The sequence below is a fragment of the Salmo salar genome, chromosome ssa09 (genome assembly GCF_905237065.1).
Source record: "Salmo salar chromosome ssa09, Ssal_v3.1, whole genome shotgun sequence".
Classification (NCBI taxonomy): Eukaryota; Metazoa; Chordata; class Actinopteri; order Salmoniformes; family Salmonidae; genus Salmo; species Salmo salar.
Genome location: NC_059450.1, coordinates 106,392,834 through 106,412,250, shown reverse-complemented (window position 1 = coordinate 106,412,250; position 19,417 = coordinate 106,392,834). Strand labels below are relative to the sequence as shown.

At 41.3% G+C, this 19,417-nt stretch overlaps 1 protein-coding gene across 4 annotated transcripts in view; it reads right to left on the bottom strand.

Annotated features, from left to right (window-relative positions):
* LOC100306788 (fibroblast growth factor 12) overlaps positions 1-19,417 on the bottom strand; it is a 162,080-nt gene that overhangs the window by 102,728 nt on the left and 39,935 nt on the right. Inside the window, 1 exon segment of one of the 4 annotated variants that reach the window (NM_001165327.1) lies at positions 17,853-18,142. The exons of the other annotated variants lie outside the window; for them this stretch is intronic. Coding sequence (NP_001158799.1) covers positions 17,853-17,943 — 91 coding nt within the window. The 5' untranslated portion in view covers positions 17,944-18,142. 4 annotated transcript variants of the gene reach the window in all.

Genomic DNA, 19,417 nt, shown 5'->3' with positions numbered 1-19,417 from the left:
GAGCCAGGCGGCCCAAACTGTTGCATATACCCCGACTCTGCTTGCACTGAACGCAAGAGAAGTTACAATTTCTCTAGTTAATGTTGCCTGCTAACATGAATTTCTTTTAACTAAATATGCAGGTTTAAAAAATATATACTTCTGTGTATTGATTTTAAAGAAAGGCATTGATGTTTATGGTTAGTTACATTCGTGCAACGATTGTGCTTTTTTCACAAATGCGCTTTTGTTAATTCACCCGTTTGGCGAAGTAGGCTGTGATTCGATGATAAATTAACGGCACCGCATTGATTATATGCAACGCGGGACAAGCTAGTTAACCTAGTAATATCATCAACCATGTGTAGTTAACTAGTGATTGTGAAGATAAGTTTAATGTTAGCTAGCTACTTACCTTGGCTCCTTGCAGCCACAAGGTCCTTTTGACGCTGCACTTGCGTAACAGGTGATCAGCCTGCCACACAGTTTCCTCGTGGCTTGCAATGTAATTGGCCATAATCGGCGTCCAAAAAGGCCGATTACCGATTGTTATGAAAACTTGAATTCGCCCCTGTGTCTTTTGTTTGTGTTTTCTGTGAATGTGATATGAGAGTGTGTGAGGGTAGAAATGTGTTAATCTTAAATTTGGATAATAAGATATAGAAATATGCATAGTAAGTTGATTGAACTTTGGATAATACGTTTAAATAACGTTATCTTGGGGTTCCGTCCATCACTGCCCATCATAGAATATCTCGGGGTGGTATGGAGTGCTGGATGTTATTTTAGAAAGTAGAGGCAAGTCTATAATTTCTGGAAGTCTAGAGAACCATTGAGGATCCCATCATCCTGCAGGGCAGTGTCCGGGAAACTTCAGTTTTTTCCCACTGGGAGAATGTTTGCTGAGCCAATAGATTGGTTGATGTGAGTAACTACGAATTTCTAACGTTCTATATGGATTCTGTGAATATATGAAAATATAATGAATTTTATGTGTGTAATCGATTACTAGAGATTTGATGAAATGATAATTGGACTAATATTCAAATACTAACTTGCACACCCAGACTTACACATTTGTCAGGAGTGGGAAAATAGTTTGAGTTGGTCCCCTTTATTGATAATTTGATGAAGATGAGGTTTAAGCATTATTAAACTGTCTACAAAGTCAAGGCAATTGTTTTAGAAACTGATTGGAGTGGGTCCAGTTTTGGTTAACTTACCATAAACGATGTAACTATAAAACGCTTATGGGATTTTCTCCGTACGGGTACTACATTTAAAATAAAAACTGCCCATACGGCCTGAAAATTTGTTTTTTTTTACCCTCGCAGTATGAGAGGAGATGCTATATTTATCAAATACATTTGTTTTTTCATACAGTTACAGCAAATTAAGATGGAATCTCGACGTAACTTATAACGTCGTACAAAGCCTAACTTAGGGTTTCCTTCAAACTAATTGTAATTGCAAAGTTAATGTGATGTAGTAAAGTAATTTAAATATGTTGCATGAGAAAAGATAATCTGCTTTTATTACAAGGCGCAAGATCTGGTTTTACATCAATGGATGTCAATTTAATTTGTTTGACTGCTATGATTGTGAATAAATCCCTGTGCATGTGAAAATCTCTGGAGAAACACTTGGAAGAGCTTTAAGGCTGTTTTCTGCAAATTGTGTCGTTATGTGCCAGATGTTAAGACTACAAACCATTGTAATTGGGTTATTTGCGGGATTTCTTTGTCACTTCAATAGCATTGGGTCTATTGGTATGTTTATTGGTATGTTTATCCTAGACAAATACTGCAGCCAGGATTTGTTTAAGATATAAACTGAATGTTTTAGCTGCTGGCTTAGTTCGAATTAAAAGGCTAATGTATTCAACATGAATGGCTGGCGATTGAGGTAATACACTTTTCTGTTGCCTAAATGGTCTACTGGAATAACCTACTGAGATTGGAGTCGTATTTAAATAACTAAATCAAATATTAATAATATGGATATGAACTGAATATATGCTTGTGAACAAAAGCAAGTGTTTGTTTTATTACCTGTTGTCTACTCAGAAAGGATGTACCTATATTTAATGTATTCTACTAATAGTAGATAGGCAATTGCGATAGAGCTGTGACCATGATCATAATTGATAACATGGGTATTAATTATTGCATGATAAAACAAGGCTACAATCGAAGTTGTGGGTAGTAAGAGGCTGTAGTATTGTGCCCACCGAAATGTGTCTTTTCCTTAAATTGGCTGATTTATTTTATACATTTGGCACATTACAGGTTCATCTTAAAGTAGTGTGAAGCAGAGGTTGGTATTAAAAAGATGTTATATTGTTTGGGTAGACTGAAATGAAAACAATGTCTTCTAATAATCTGAATGGAAATATGTTATTAGTGGTTTTTGGACGACTCTACTAATGCGATGTTTTAATCAACTGGTGAAAGCAAGTCGTGCTCGCTGGGCTATATCGGCTGTAAGGGACGCAGTGGGACATTTTCAGCAGAGGTCTGAATAGTTGAATCCGAAACGTTCTTTGACAGTTTCTGATTACTGTTGCTCGGTTTTATAGTTTAGGTAATACCAATGAATTTGAGCAGGTAGTTAATGTTTTCTAAAATGATCATCTGTTTCCATTACGCGGAACAGTGTCCAGTAATTAAAGTAGATTGAAATAAGTATTGAATATTAAGCTGATAAGACCACCAACTTTTTGAAGGTTCTAGATTTGTTAAACAAACAGGTTTATATTTTTACTAAAATAATGCAACAGGTTGCAATGATTAGATTACCGGAAAGGGGTTACATGTTTGTTTATTTTAGAAGGTGTCAATTCCACTTAATGGAACACTGTATTATCTGATGTGTCTTGAGTAGGATTCTTTGTTCCAGGACTGATGGAAGTCCACTACAGTGTATATGTTAACGGAGACCACGTCTCAAAACAACTTTTTAATAGATGGCTGGGTTCAAATGTCACTGATTCCTTACGCTGAGAAATTGACTACATTTGTGACAGAAAAAAGTATTACATTTAGAGGGGTAACAGGAACAATCTAAGGCAAAACAGCTATTACCTATGTCGTTGGACATTGGTCTAGTAATGACACCAGGATAATTTTACATGGTTATGAAAAAGAGAGACCAGTCATATAATATAATATGGGAGTGATATGTTAGACTCGGTGGTGAGATACATGTTGCCGTGTCTAAGGGTAGTGAATGCTAAAGAAATTGACACTTTCTTTTCCAGGGATGGGGTAATCATTTTCTCTCTCTGGAATGTTTCCTGAGGCTATGGTCTTGGGAGAGCAGTGAGTGAAATTCTGCAGTGTTGTTAGTATAAAGGTATCCGGATTAGGCCATAAGAGGAGCTACCACATTAAATAAGGCCTGGCCATTTTTGTTTGTTTTTGCCATATGATTTGTAAATACACACTCACAACACATGTGTTATGAATATTTGTTAGTGGTGTTAATACGCGTTTGACTTGAGTGGACTATTTCCTTTAGTTTAGTGGGTTTTTTTCATGTATTAGTGCCAAAGTATCTTAACCTCTATGGGCTAGGTGGGACGCTTGCGTCCCACCTACTCAACAGCCAGTGTAATCCCGTGGCGCGTTATTCAAATTTCTCAAAAATGCAAAAACTTCAATTTTTCAAACATATGACTATTTTACACCATTTTAAAGATAAGACTCTCGTTAATCTAACCACACTGTCCAATTTCAAAAAGGCTTTACAACGAAAGCAAAACATTAGATTATGTCAGCAGAGTACCCAGCCAGAAATAATCAGACACCCATTTTTCAAGCTAGCATATAATGTCACATAAACCCAAACCACAGCTAAATGTAGCACTAACCTTTGATGATCTTCATCAGATGACAACCCTAGGACATTATGTTATACAATACATGCATGTTTTGTTCAATCAAGTTCATATTTATATCAAAAACCAGCTTTTTACATTAGCATGTGACTAGCATGTGACTAGCATTCCCACCGAACACTGCCGGTGAATTTACTAAATTACTCACGATAAACGTTCACAAATAGCATAACAATTATTTTAAGAATTATAGATACAGAACTCCTCTATGCACTCGATATGTCCGATTTTAAAATAGCGTTTCGGTGAAAGCACATTTTGCAATATTCTCAGTAGATAGCCCGGCATCACAGGGCTAGCTATTTAGACAGCCAGCAAGTTTAGCACTCATGAAAGTCAGATTTACTATAAGAAAAATGTTATTACCTTTGCTGTCTTCGTCAGAATGCACTCCCAGGACTTCTACTTCAATAACAAATGTTGGTTTGGTTCAAAATAATCCATAGTTATATCCAAACAGCGGCGTTTTGTTTGTGCGTTCAAGACACTATCCGAAAGGGTAAATAAGGGTGACGAGCATGGCGCAATTCGTGACAAAAGAATTCTAAATATTCCATTACCGTACTTCGAAGCATGTCAACCGCTGTTTAAAATCAATTTTTATGCCATTTTTCTCATAAAAAAGCGATAACATTCCGACCGGGAATCTGCGTTTAGGTAAACAGACGAAAGAAAATAAAGCATCCGGTCGACTCGGGCACGAGCCTAAGCCCATAGTACTTGCCAAACGCGATAAAGTGTTTCAGCCAGAGCCTGCCTCGATATTGTTCAGCTTTTTCCCGGGCTCTGAGAGCCTATGGGAGCCGTAGGAAGTGTCACGTTATTGCAAAGATCCTCAGTCTTCAATTAAAAGAGCCAAGATGAAACACAACTTCTCAGACAGGCCACTTCCTGCATGGAATCTTCTCAGGTTTTGGCCTGCCATATGAGTTCTGTTATACTCACAGACACCATTCAAACAGTTTTAGAAACTTTAGGCTCTTTTCTATCCAAAGCCAATAATTAAATGCATATTCTAGTTACTGGGCAGGAGTAGTAACCAGATTAAATCGGGTATGTTTTTTATCCGGCCGTGTCAATACTGCCCCCTAGCCCTAACAGGTTAACTAAGAACCACTCCTATTTGCCATATCTTCAATCTAGGCCTACTAGAAAGTGTGTGCCCTCAGGCCTGGAGGGAACTAAAAGTAATTCCCCCTACCTAAGAATAGTAAAGCCCCCTTTTCTGGCTCAAATAGCCGACCAATCAGCCAGTTACCAACCTTTAGTAAACTTTTGGAAAACATTATTTGACCAGATACAATGCTATTTACCAGTAAACAAATTGATGAGACTTTCAGCACACTTATAGCAAAGGACATTCAACAAGCACAGCACTTACACAAATTACTGATGATTGGCTGAGAGAAATTGATGATAAAATGATTGTGGGGGATGTTTTGTGAGACTTCAGTGCAGCTCTTGACATTATTGACCACAGTCTGCTGCTGGAAAAACGTATGTGTTATGGCTTTAGACCTCTGCTATATTGTGGATAAAGAGTTACCTGTCTAACCGAACAGAGAGGGTGTTCTTTAATAGCAGCCTATCCAACATAATCCAGGTAGAATCAGGAATTCCCCAGGGCAGCTGTCTAGGCCCCTTACTTTCTTCAATCTTTACTAACAACATGCCACTGGCTTTAAGTAAGGCCAGTGTGTCTATGTATGTAGATGACTCAACACTATACACGTCAGCTACTACAGCAACTTAAATGACTGCAACACTTAACAAAGAGCTGCAGTTAGTTTCAGAATGGGTGGTAAGGAATTAGTTAATCCTAAATAGTAAAAAATTAAAGGCATTGCATTTGAGACAAATCATTCACTAAACTTCAACTAAATCTTGTAGTGAATAATGTGGAAATTGAGCAAATTGAGGTGACTAAACTGCTTGGAGTAACCCTTGATTGTAAACTGTTATGGTCAAAACATATTGATACAACAGCAGCTAAAATGGTGAAAAGTCTGTCCAAAATAAAGCGCTGTTCTACCTTCTTAACCTCCCTGGGTGAGGTGGCAACAGCCAGTGGAATCGCGTGGCGCGAAATACAAATAACTCAAAAATGCTATATCTTCTCAAACATATGACTATTTTACAACATTTTAAAGACAAGACTCTCGTTAATCTAACCACATTGTCCGATTTCAAAAAGGCTTTACAGTGAAAGCAAAACATTAGATTATGTCAGGAGAGTACCCTGCCAAAAATAATCATACAGACATTTTCAAAGCAAGCATATATGTCACAAAAACCAAAACCACAGCTAAATGCAGCACTAACCTTTGATGATCTTCATCAGATGACACTCCTAGGACATTATGTTATACAATACATGCATGTTTTGTTCAATCAAGTTCATATTTATATCAAAAAACAGCTTTTTATATTAGCATGTGATGTTCAGAACTAGCATACCTACCGCAAACTTCCGGTGAATTTACTAAACTACTGTCATGACGCTGCACTCTTTGAGTACAGGGAGGACAGTTGACCCCCTCCCCCTTGCACCATCCCCCAACCTACCTCCCCCCACCCAGGCCCTGTGTGAAGGGGTGGTAAAATTCTAGAGGAGAATCACCTTCCACGTGGCCCAGTTGAGACACAGAGGGGTTTCATAGAGAGACACAGAAAATTCTTCCAACTCACAGAATTGGGGAACCGAACAACATTTATGTTCTGGAGAAGGTATAAAAGATTGGTGAAGAATCCAGCTCCGAACTGGTCCGCTTGGTACAATTTTGTGATACTCAGAAGAGACAATATAGCCATATTACCATAATACTGTTTATATAATAGCCTCAGCTATGGGACTTGCATCTAAATGGTTGTATAAAATGTATTAATAACGATAAAGCTTTTTGTAATACATTGAGATGCTATGTACTGATGTTAATGTGATAGAATGTATTTCTGTTCAAAGATTAAAATCAGTCATCGGCACGCCCCCAGGGACACAGACAGGACCAAGCGTCATGTGACAAGCCTGTTCTATGTTCACGTATAAAACCCCACCCTGATTTACTTTCTTCAGACCAGCTTACCTCAGAAGAGAGAGCCAAGGTTTGACCCCCAATTCCTCTACTGAAAGTTAACTATACCATATGGTTAACTTGTTATGGATAGGGGGCAGTATTTTCACGGCCGGATAAAAAACGTACCCGATTTAATCTGATTATTACTCCTGCCCAGAAACTAGAATATGCATATAATTATTAGCTTTGGATAGAAAACACTCCAAAGTTTCTAAAACTGTTTGAATGGTGTCTGTGAGTATAACAGAACTCATTTGGCAGGCCAAAACCTGAGAAGATTCCAAACAGGAAGCGCCCTCTCTGACCATTTCTTGGCCTTCTTTGTCATCTCTATCCAAAACAGGGGATCTCTGCTGTAACGTGACATTTTCTAACGCTCCCATAGGCTCTCAGAAGGCGCCAGAACGTTGAATGATGACTTTGCAGGCCATGGCTGAAAAACAGTAGCGCATTTGGTAGGTGGTCGATCTGAGAACAATGAGACTGGTGCGCGCGTGCACGAGACGACTCCATGTTTACATTTTCAGTCTTTGAACGAAAACAACGACTCCCGGTTGGAATATTATCGCTTTTTTATGAGAAAAATAGCATAAAAATTGATTTTAAACAGCGTTTGACATGCTTCGAAGTACGGTAATGGAATATTTTGAATTTTTTTGTCACGAAACGCGCCGGGCATATCACCCTTCGTTACCCTTCGGATAGTGTCTTGAACGCACAACAAAACGCCGCTATTCACAAAAAACATAACAATTATTTTAAGAATTATAGATACAGAACTCCTTTATGCAATCGCGGTGTCAGATTTTAAAATAGCTTTTCGGCAAAAACACATTTTGCAATATTCTGAGTACACAGCTCGGCCATCACGGCTAGCTATTTTGACACCCACCAAGTTTGGGGCTCACTAAACTCAGAATTACTATTAGAAAAATTGGATTACCTTTGCTGTTCTTCGTCAGAATGCACTCCCAGGACTTCTACTTCAACAACAAATGTTGTTTTGGTTCCAAATAATCCATAGTTATATTCAAATAGCTCCGTTTTGTTCGATGCGTTCAGGTCACCATCCGAAGGGTGACGTGCGAGCGCATTTCGTGACAAAAAATTCAAAATATTCCATTACCGTACTTAGAAGCATGTCAAACGCTGTTTAAAATCAATTTTTATGCTATTTTTCTCATAAAATAGCGATAATATTCCAACCGGGCAACGTTGTATTCATTCAAAGGTTGAAAGAAAAAATTGAGAATTCTCGTGACCGCGCATCTCAGTCTCACTGTCCCCAGGCTGACCACTCACAAACTCTCCTGCTGTTCTTCGCCCAGAGACAGCAGAAACCCCATTCCACTTTCTGGCGGCTTTAGAGAGCCAATGGAAGCCTTAGAAAATGTCACGTTACAGCACAGATGCTGTATTTTCGATAGAGATGCAACAGAAGGACAAATTGTCAGACAGGGCACTTCCTGTATGGAATCTTCTCAGGTTTTGGCCTGCCATATGAGTTCTGTTATACTCACAGACACCATTCAAACAGTTTTAGAAACTTTAGAGTGTTTTCTATCCAAATATACTAATTATATGCATATTCTCGTTTCTGGGCAAGAGTAGTAACCAGTTTAAATCGGGTACGTTTTTTATCCGGCCGTGCAAATACTGTCCCCTAGCCCCAACAGGTTAACAGCACTATCAACGAGGCAGGTCCTACAGGCCCTAGTTTTGTCACACCTGGATTACTGTTCAATGTGGTCAGGTGCCACAAAGAGGGACTTAGGTAAATTGCAACTGGCTCAGAACAAGGCAGCACAGCTGGCCCTTAGATGCACACAGAGAGCTAACATGAATAATATGCATGTCAATCTCTCCTGGCTCAAAGTGGTAGAGAGATTGACTTCATCACTACTTGTATTTGTGAGAGGTATTGATGTTGAATGCACCGAGCTGTCTGTTTGAACTACTGGCACACAGCTCGGACATCCATGCATACCCCACAAGTCCAGAACAGACTATGGGAGGCGCGGAGTACTACATAGAGCTATGACTACATGGAACTCCATTCCACATCAAGTAACTCAGGCAAGTCAGTAAAATTTGATTTAAAAAAAAAAAAGGATACAATTACACTTTATGGAACAGCGGGGACTGTGAAGAAACAAACAAAGCCACATGCATACAAACACACGATAACATACGTACTACACACACATGTGCACAAGGATTTTGTGTTGTAGATGTGGTAGTAGAATAGGGGCCTGGGGGCACACAATGTGTTGTGAATGTATTGTAATGTTTTAAAAATTGGATAACTGCCTTAATTTTGCTTGGTCCCCGGAAGAGTAGATCCTGCCTTGGCAGCAGCTAACGAGGATCCATAATAAATACAAATGTGTACCCCTCTATATTCCTTTCAGTGTTGAATTTCACAACTTACAGTATACTCACACCCCTCCTCTCTCTCCCCATCTCTCCCTTGCAACAATGTCACAGGGTGCTTTGGTAAACATGCTTTCATTCTTACTCTTTAGAATATCTGTCATTCATACGGTGTGCTTAAGAACAGCAGCTCAAGCCCACATAGAAATGGACAGTGCTTTTCTCACTCAAGAGCAGCAAAATTCACTGTTGCATTGATACGAATTCCACTTCCTCAACAAACAAACGAGTGTTTCTCAAATAGATCAAGACACTAAAAATACACACTCAGCGTACATATGTATTAATTATTTATGCGGGCCAGCATGTCTCGTCTGTCTCTCTCTCAACCCCATACTCCTTTTTTCTCTCCTCCTCCCACACCTCCTCTCTCCCCTCTTTTCCCCCACCTCTAAACATTTGTGGGAAACCAAAACAAGACGTGGCTTGAATGACATATCAAGTCAATGTTCGAAAACATCAAAACCTCAGCTGCAGCAGTAAAAACATTTCAGTGAGACTGCAGACTACTGCAAGGATTACATAATGGAACACAAAGGCAGTGAAGGAGTGAGAGGCGCAGTCAGTCACTCCGTCGGCCAGGTGTCATGTTCCTGATGATGGCAGAAAGATTGCTCTGTCAGGGGATGCTGTAACAGACAGTTGCCATGGTAACAGAACTGGGTCTCTCGCTCCATCCCTCCCTCAGTATGATGGTGATGAGACATAAGAGATGCAGATGGCCTTAAGATTAGTTCTGTTGCACCAGGTAAGCTTCATCAAGCACAGTGAAAAAGATTTCTAATACATTTGAACCCAGGTCTGAACTGGATGTGATATGTGTGGTTGTCTCACCTAGCTATCTTAAGATGCTATTTTAAGTCGCTCTGGATAAGCACATCTGCTAAATCACTTAAATGTCAAATGTAAATGTTGTTTTACATACAGATCTCATAGACAGTATTGATTCATAAAAAATATATAGGTATACTGATGTCACAAATGTATCCTTTTTAGTTCTTTATTAAAATTATTATTTGTTACATTTGACTGTGTAAAACCTATCAGTACTACTTATTTCTCTGAGAGAGATGCAAATATATAGTGTTTTGGGTACCACAACATGATTATTTGTCTCTCTGAAATTAAACCAAGTTAAAAAAAACATGTTTGTCATTGAACAAGCCCATGCCATGATTAGATAATGAAAAAAACACACCAAGCTCTTTCATAAGTTCTTTAAACAATAAATGCTCATTTACCAACATTTCTGAAAATGTATATACTGTATAGCGTTTTGTAAACTCTTCATATCTCCTTATCTGAGCATAACCAACACGGTCTCAATTAGGGCCATTTTATCATTTAAACCCAACCTGAAATAAAATGTCCTACTCTCCAAGGCATGTCTTCACTGTAGATTGAGTCCTAGAAATGTGGCCTTATTATGCCTACTTTGGTGTGTCCTCTCCAATTGAGTGAAACAAATCAAATTGTATTTGTCACATACGCAGAAAACAACTGGTGTAGACTTTACTGTGAAATGCTTGCTTACGAGCCCTTGCCAACAATGCAGAGGTTAAAAATTAAATTGTAACACAAGAGGAATAAAATAAAAATACACAAGAATGGAGCAATATACAGGGTGTATGAGGTAGATACCTTTTGGTGATGTAGTGTATGTGGACACCTGCTCGTTGAACATCTCATTCCAAAATCATGGGCATTAATATGAAGTTGGTCCCCTCTTTGCTGCTATACCAGCCTCCACTCTTCTGGGAAGGCCTTCCACTAGATGTTGGAACATTGTTGTGGGGACTTGCTTAAATTCAGCCCCAAGAGCATTAGTGAGGTTGGGCACTGATGTTGGGCGATTAGGCCTGGCTCGCAGTCGGCGTTCCAATTCATCCCAAAGGTGTCCGATGGAGTTGAGGTCAGGATTCTGTGCAGGCCAGTCAAGTTCAACACCCGATCTCAACAAACCATTTCTGTATGGACCTCTCTTTGTGCACAGGGGCATTGCCATGCTGAAACAGTAAAGCGCTTCCCCAAACTGTTGCCACAAAATTGGAAGCACAGAATCATCTAGAATGTCGTAGTATGCTGTAGCGTTAAGATTTCCCTTCACTGGAACTATGGGGCCTAGCCCGAACTATGAAAAACAACCTTTATTCCTCCTCCACCAAACTTTACAGTGGGCACTATGCATTCGGGTAGGTAGCGTTCTCCTGGCATCCGCTAAACCCAGATTTGTCCGTTGGACTGCCAGATGGTGAAGCGTGATTAATCACTCCAGAGAAGGCGTTTCCACTGCGCTAGAGTCCAATGGCGGCAAGCTTTACACTACTTCAGCCGACTCGACATTGCGCATGGTGATCTTAGGCTTGTGTGTGTCTGCTTGGCCATGGAAACCCATTTCATGAAGCTCCCAACGAATAGTTAGTGTTCTGACGTTGCTTCGAGAGGCAGTTTGGAATTCAATAGTGAGTGTTACAACCGTGGACAGACGATTTTTACTCGCTACGCGCTTCAGCACTCGACGGTCCCATTCTGTGAGCTTGTGTGGCCTCCCACTTCACAGCTGAGCCATTGTTGCTCTTAGACGTTTCCACTTCACAATAACAGCACTTACAGTTTACCGGGGCAGCTCTATCAGGGCAGAAATTTGATGAACGGACTTCTTGGAAAGTTGCCATCCTATGTCAGTGCCACGTTTAAAAAGTCCCTGAGCTCTTCAGTTAAACCATTCTAATGCCAATGTTTGTCTATGGAGATTGCATGTCTGTCTGCTCAATTTTATACAACTGTCAGCAATGGGTGTGGCTGAAATGGGCAGAATCCACTAATTTGAAGGGGTGTCCACATACTTTTGTATATATATATAGTGTACGTACATAGGCAAGGTAAAGTGACTAGGCTTGAGGATAGATAATAATAGCAGCAGCAGTAGCAGCAGCAAATTATGTGTAAAGGTGTGTGTGTGTGTGTGTGTGTTTATTTTTATATATTGAATATTTAAAACACAATGTACTTGCAGTGAAGCAGCTCAACAACTGTATCACATTATTCATCTAACAGACTCACATCCAGACCGACACAAAGAAGCAACGCCCTGCTCAAGGGCATGTCGACAGATCTATCACACTGTCAAAAATGCAGACCCGAACCAGCAATCCAACAGCCACCGGCCCAAGCTCCCAACCGCCAGCTCTCCAAACACCACCCCCCCCCACAGTTCCAAACAGCTGCCCCTCAACCATCCAAGTTTACATACACCTTAGCCAAATACATTTAAACTCAGTTTCACAATTCCTGACATTTAATCCTAGTAAAAATTCCCTGTCTTAGGTCAGTTAGGATCACAACTTTATTTGAAGAATGTGAAATGTCAGAATAATAGTAGAGAGAATGATTTCTTTCAGCTTTTATTTCTTTCATCACATTCCCAGTGGGTCAGAAGTTTACATACACTCAATTAGTATTTGGTAGCATTGCCTTTAAATTGTTTAACTTGGGTCAAACGTTTCAGGTAGCCTTCCACAAGCTTCCCACAATAAGTTGGGTGAATTTTGGCCCATTCCTTCTGACAGAGCTGGTGTAACTGAGTCAGGTTTGTAGGCCTCCTTGCTCGCACACACTTTTTCAGTTCTGCCCACAAATTTTTGATAGTATTGAGGTCAGGGCTTTGTGATGGCCACTCCAATACCTTGACTTTGTTGTACTTAAGCCATTTTGCCACAACTTTGGAAGTATGCTTGGGGTCATTGTCCATTTGGAAGACCCATTTGCAACCAAGCTTTAACTTCCTGACTGAAGTGAGATGTTGCTTCAAAAAAATCCACATAATAGTCCTCCCTCATGATGCCATCTAATTTGTGAAGTGCACCAGTCCCTCCTGCAGCAAAGCACCCCCACAACATGATGCTGCCACCCCCGTGCTTCACAGTTGGGATGGTGTTCTTCGGCTTGCAAGCCTCCCCCTTTTCCTCCAAACATAACAATGGTCATTATGGCCAAACATTTCTATTTTTGTTTCATCAGACCAGAGGACATTTCTCCAAAAAGTACGATCTTTGTGCTCATGTGCAGTTGCAAACCGTAGTCTGGCTTTTTTTATGGCGGTTTTGAAGCAGTGGCTTCCTCCTTGCTGAGCGGCCTTTCAGGTTATGTTGTTCGCGCTCCATTTGGCAAATCTGACCATAATTCTATCCTCCTGATTCCTGCTTACAAGCAAAAACTAAAGCAGGAAGCACCAGTGACTCGGTCAATAAGAAAGCGGTCATGAAGCAGATGCTAAGCTACAGGACTTTTTACTAGCACAGACTGTAATTTGTTCCGGGATTCTTCCAATGGCATTGAGAAGTACACCACATCAGTCACTGGCTTCATCAATAAGTGCATCGATGGCGTCGTCCCCACAGTGAACGTATGTACATAACCCAACCAGAAGCCATGGACTACAGGCAACATCCGCACTGAGCTGAAGAGTAGAGCTGCCGCTTTCAAGGAGCGGGACTCTAACCCGGAAGCTTATAAGAAATCCCGCTATATTCTGACGAACCATCAAACAGGCAAAGGGTCAATACAGGAATAAGATTGAATCGTACTACACCGGCTCCATTTTACATTTACATTTTAGTCATTTAGCAGACGCTCTTATCCAGAGCGACTTACAGTAGTAAATACATACATTTCATACAATTTCATACATTTTTTTCCTGTGCTGGCCCCCCGTGGGAATCGAACCCACAACCCTGGCGTTGCAAACACCATGCTCTTCCAACTGAGCTACAGGGAAGGCTCTGACGTCCGTCGTTTGCGGCGGGGCTTGCAAACTACTACAGACTACAAAGGGAAGCACAGCCGAGAGATGCCCAATGACACGAACCTACCAGACGAGCTAAATTGCTTCTATGCTCGCTCCGAGGCAAGTAACACAGAAACATGCATGAGAGCACCAGCTGTTCTGGACAACTGTGTGATCAAGCTCTCCGTAGCTGTGAGTTAGACCTTTAAACAGGTCAACATTCTTAAGGCCGCAGGGCCAGACGGATTACCAGGACGTGTACCCTGAGCATGCGCTGACCAACTGGCAAGTGTCTTCACTGACATTTTCAACCTGTCCCTGACTGAGTCTGTAATACCAACATGTTTCAAGCAGACCACCACAGTCCCTGGTGTCCAAGAACACTAAGGTAACCTGCCTAAATGACTACCGACCCGTAGCACTCACGTCTGTAGCCATGAAATACTTTGAAAGGCTGGTCATGGCTCACATGAACACCATTATCCCAGAAACCCTAGACCCACTCCAGTTTGCATACCGCCCCAACAGATCCACAGATGATACAATCTCTATTGCACTCAACACTGCCCTTTCCCACCTGGACAAATGGAACACCTATGTGAGAATGCTATTCATTGACTACAGCTCAGCTTTCAACACCATAGTGCCCTCAAAGCTCATCACTAAGCTAAGGACCCTGGGACTAAACACCTCCCTCTGTAACTGGATCCTGGACTTCCTGACGGGCCGCCCCCAGGTGGTAAGGGTAGGGAACAACACATCCACCACACTGATCCTCAACACGGGAGCCCCTCAGGGGTGCGTGCTCAGTCCCCTCCTGTACTCCCTATTCACTCATGACTGCACGGCCAGGCACAACTCCAACACCATCGTTAAGTTTGCTGATGACAACAGTGGTGGGCCTGATCACCGACAACGATGAGACAGCCTATAGGGAGGAGGTCATAGACCTGGCCGTGTGGTTCCAGGACAGCAACCTATCCCTCAACGTGATCAAGACAAAGGAGATGATCGTGGACTACAGGAAAAGGAGGACCGAGCACGTCCCCATTCTCATCGACGGGGCTGTTGTGGAGCAGGTTGAGAGCTTCAAGTTCCTTGGTGTCCACATCACCAACAAAATATCATGGTCCAAACACACTAAGATAGTTATGAAGAGGGAGAGACAACGCCTATTCCCCCTCAGGAGATTGAAAAGATTTGGTATGGGTCCTCAGATCCTCAAAAGGTTCTATAGTTGCACCATCAAGAGCATCCTGACTGGTTGCATCACTGCCTGGTATGGCAACTGCTCGGCCTCCGAATGCAAGGCACTACAGACGATAGTGCCTACAGCCCAGTACATCACTGGGGCCAATTTTTCTGCCATCCAGGACCTCTATACCAGGCAGTGTCAGAGGAAGGCCCTAAAATTGTCAAAGACTCCAGCCACCCTAGTCATAGACTGTTCTGTCTGCTACCACACGGCAAGTGGTACCGGAGCGCCAAGTCTAGGTTCAAAGGGCTTCTTAACAGATTCTACCCCCAAGCCATTAGACTCCTGAACAGCTAATCAAAGGGCTACACAAACCCCTCTTTTACACTGCTGCAACTCTCCGTTTATAATCTATGCATAGTCACTTTAACTCTACCTACATGTACATATTATCTCAATTACCTCAACTAACCGGTGGCCTGCACATTGACTCTGTACTGGTACTCCGTATATAGCCTCGCTTGTTATTTTACTGCTGCTGTTTAATTATTTGTTACTTTTATTTTTTTACTTATCACTTTTTTTACTTCTTAAAGCATTGTTGGTTAAGGGCTTGTAAGTAAGCATTTCACTAAGGTCTATACCTATTCTATTCGGCGCAGGTGACAAATACAATTTGATTTGAAATCGCAAATTCAACAATGAGTCGTTTGGAAGGAATCAGTGGCCAACTGCAAGCATGGCAAAGCAACCACTAACGTTAGCCTGCTATTCAATGGAGTGGCTGTGTGTTGGAAGGAATCAGTGGCTAACTGCAAGCATGGCAAAGCAACCACTAATATTAGCCTGCTATTCAATGGAGTGGCTGTGTGTTGGAAGGAATCAGTGGCTAACTGCAAGCATGGCAAAGCAACCACTAACGTTAGCCTGCTATTCAATGGAGTGGCTGTGTGTCGTCCCCCCCACCATAAATCCAGAGAATGACAGATTTTGATAAGATTTGCCCACAAAAGGACCGCTGCGCCACCTTCACAAGGTGAGTCCAAAAATGTTTTGTATGCTGCTGCATAAATTATATAGTATGCAAGTATGTATACTGTAGCTAAGAAAGTAATACTAAGTGTCTGTTGTGTAGTAAGCTGTTAGTAGCCCACGTGCCTCACCCTAATAACTTGGTCTATTTTCACCAACGCGGTTGTAAATACAACGTTCGTGGCCCAGTGTGTGCTTGTTTGCATACTTTTTTTGTACAGCTTTAACAGTGCAACTGATAGTAGTGGTGGCGCTTGGCTTGCACGTGCAAATTCAGCACACACAACATTCTGTAATAGAATTGTGTTATTTGACACGTCAAATAGTGTTTTATATATATAAGCTCCACTGAAAGCCAGGTGTAGCAGTGGTAAGGTGTTGGGACTCTGCTGTTGCGACAGCTATATGTAGGCACTGTTTGAGTGCAATTCATGTATTGTTTAGGTGTTGTGTAGTGGCTTTGCTGGCATGCATCCCACATTTTTTTGTTTTACCCCACCAAGATTTACATGCTAAAATCACCACTGCTCCTCTCCTCACCAGAGACCAGGGTTCAATTCCCACTCCAACCTCTCAATCTTTTTCTCCCACTTGCCTGTATCACCTTTGATTTCCTCCCTGTCAAAATACCCTAAGAATATATGTAAATTTTGTTTTATTGAGGTCTTAGTATTAGAAGAAGTAGAAAAAAACAGTTTGATGTAGTTATTTGAATGTCAGCTGCATGCATCTCTCTCATTATTTATATATATATATATACACATGGCCAAAAGGTACAGTAGCATACTGCACAGCCAGCTCCTGTGTCAATCAATCCATTACTACATAGAAGTCTGCACCTATTTGGCGACTTTGGACATTTTCGCTGGGTGGAATACCAGCGCCCCAGAATACAATTCCTGAATGCAGTTTCTTTCTTCCACTATTTGAAGCAATCTATCCTACACACAATACACTATTGACCTGTGAAACGTTGCACTTGAAAGTCTAGGCTTACATACACCCATTAACGTATCCACACACTGACATACTCCAACGCACAAACATGTCTTCTGATAAAATCACATTGGCTTACACATCAAATAGAAGATGATGAAATATTATCATATAAGTGGCATGGCTAATGTATATAGATGCTCATTTGGTATGAAATTACTGGCTCTCAGTAGCCCACTTATGCGACTCCACTGATTTGAAAATAAGGACTTTTAGATGTCGAGCTGGTCGCACTGATTGAGTAAAAATGCTGATAAAGGAGGCATTTTGTCTCAAAGGTAATGAGTCGACCATAATGCCTAATTGTTTGTTTGTTTTCAAATTTATGTCTCTCACTGTTCCTCCCATTGAGAAAATTAGACTGCTAAAAGCACACCGCTGCTGAGGAAAATCCCCCCACGCCACTACTGAGAACAGACTCCCTCGCACTGAAAGAAAGAAGTATGCAAGATGTCTCACCGCTTGTGGTTGTGGTCGACTTCGATCTCTTTCCACAGAGACACTGCAGCATATGCGCACCTTTCTTCAGGAAAAGCCTCAGAATCTTCATTGATTTGGGTTATTGTGTTCCTTCGTCAATTCACGCAATCTGACACGCTCTATTACGATGGAGGTTATTGAAGCATAGCCACCTCAGGTCGACCACCGTGCTATCCAGATCTCTGGCTTCCCTCAGCAGATCGAAAACGGCAGAAAAGCATCGACAAAGGGACGCGATGGATTAGACCGACACATCTTGAGATATTTTTCATTGATAAGAATTCCAACAAAAACACCCATGGCTCCATGAATTGCAAGTTATGCTACAAGTCAGAATAATTTCCCAAAGCCCATGACTCCTTTCGGTTTTATTCGCATACAAAACGATGTCTCTTCTGTTGCAAGCGCGCACGCCAAAGTTAAACCGCAGGGTAGAGTGACAGGATCGCCGTGGATGAGGTAATGCGCCTTGTTCATCCTTGGTGGTTGGCTATAGTGGTGCGAAAAGCCTGGGGCGCGAGAGATTCCAGGACATGTCAGAGTGAGAATGAGAAGCTATTGATTATCGAAGTGGCTGCTGTTCCGGATTTTCTGGAAACCTGATTTGCCGTGGCTAAATATACGGATAGTTCTGCGCATGTGCATGATTTTTGTTTAGGTAGCCGCTGCCCACTCCGTTGCCTGCGTTGCTGCTCCTCAATGCTCCACTGCCAATTCGCCAATGAACGCCTTTGTCTGGTGTAGCCTACAAACTTCATGTTGTACATAGAGGAGGTCATGGTCGATATGTTTGAACTATTGCGTTCCACGCCTCAGTAGGCTATTAAGAATAAGCTCTATTTCATGTTATTTTTTCAGGAAGGTAGTTAGGCTACATGCAGCTATTTACATACGTGCACAAAGGAAATGATCAACATGTTTGTACAAACTCGCAAATGCAAAACTCAAGGGCAAAACTAAAGTGGGGAGTTACATCAAGCAGCACATCAAACACAAGCAAGACACAGACACACAGTCTAATTAGCGATTTAATGTTATGTTTTAATCATCATTGCAAACATTGGCAAAGCAATGGCCTTGAATGTTTGTGCATTCAAATCGCTGCAGGTTTTATTTCAGCTGTTCAGAAATATGAGGCAGAGACATAGGCTACATCTTTATGGTTCAGAAGAAGGTGAGTAGAGAAATGTGTGTGAGTAGAATAACACATTCGCAGAACATGATCCGATCAGTAGCTTTGAGAAACAGTTAATGGTATTATATTTCACTGCCCAAGTAATGCATTTGACTATGAAATCACGTTTTGCTTTTTCTACATTAAGTATGCCAAGTGATAACATTAGATAAATTGTCTCTAGGAACGTTGGGCTTTTTACATTGAAACGTAGCCTGCACTAGGGCCATAGGGCTATCGTCATGTAAATCGTTGGAACAGCTAAATAAGATGATCATATCAAGAGAAGATCATAAAATCATGATACCTGGTTATTTTAGAAGAGTGAAGCCAATACATGGATAGTAGAATCGAACATAGAGGGACCTCC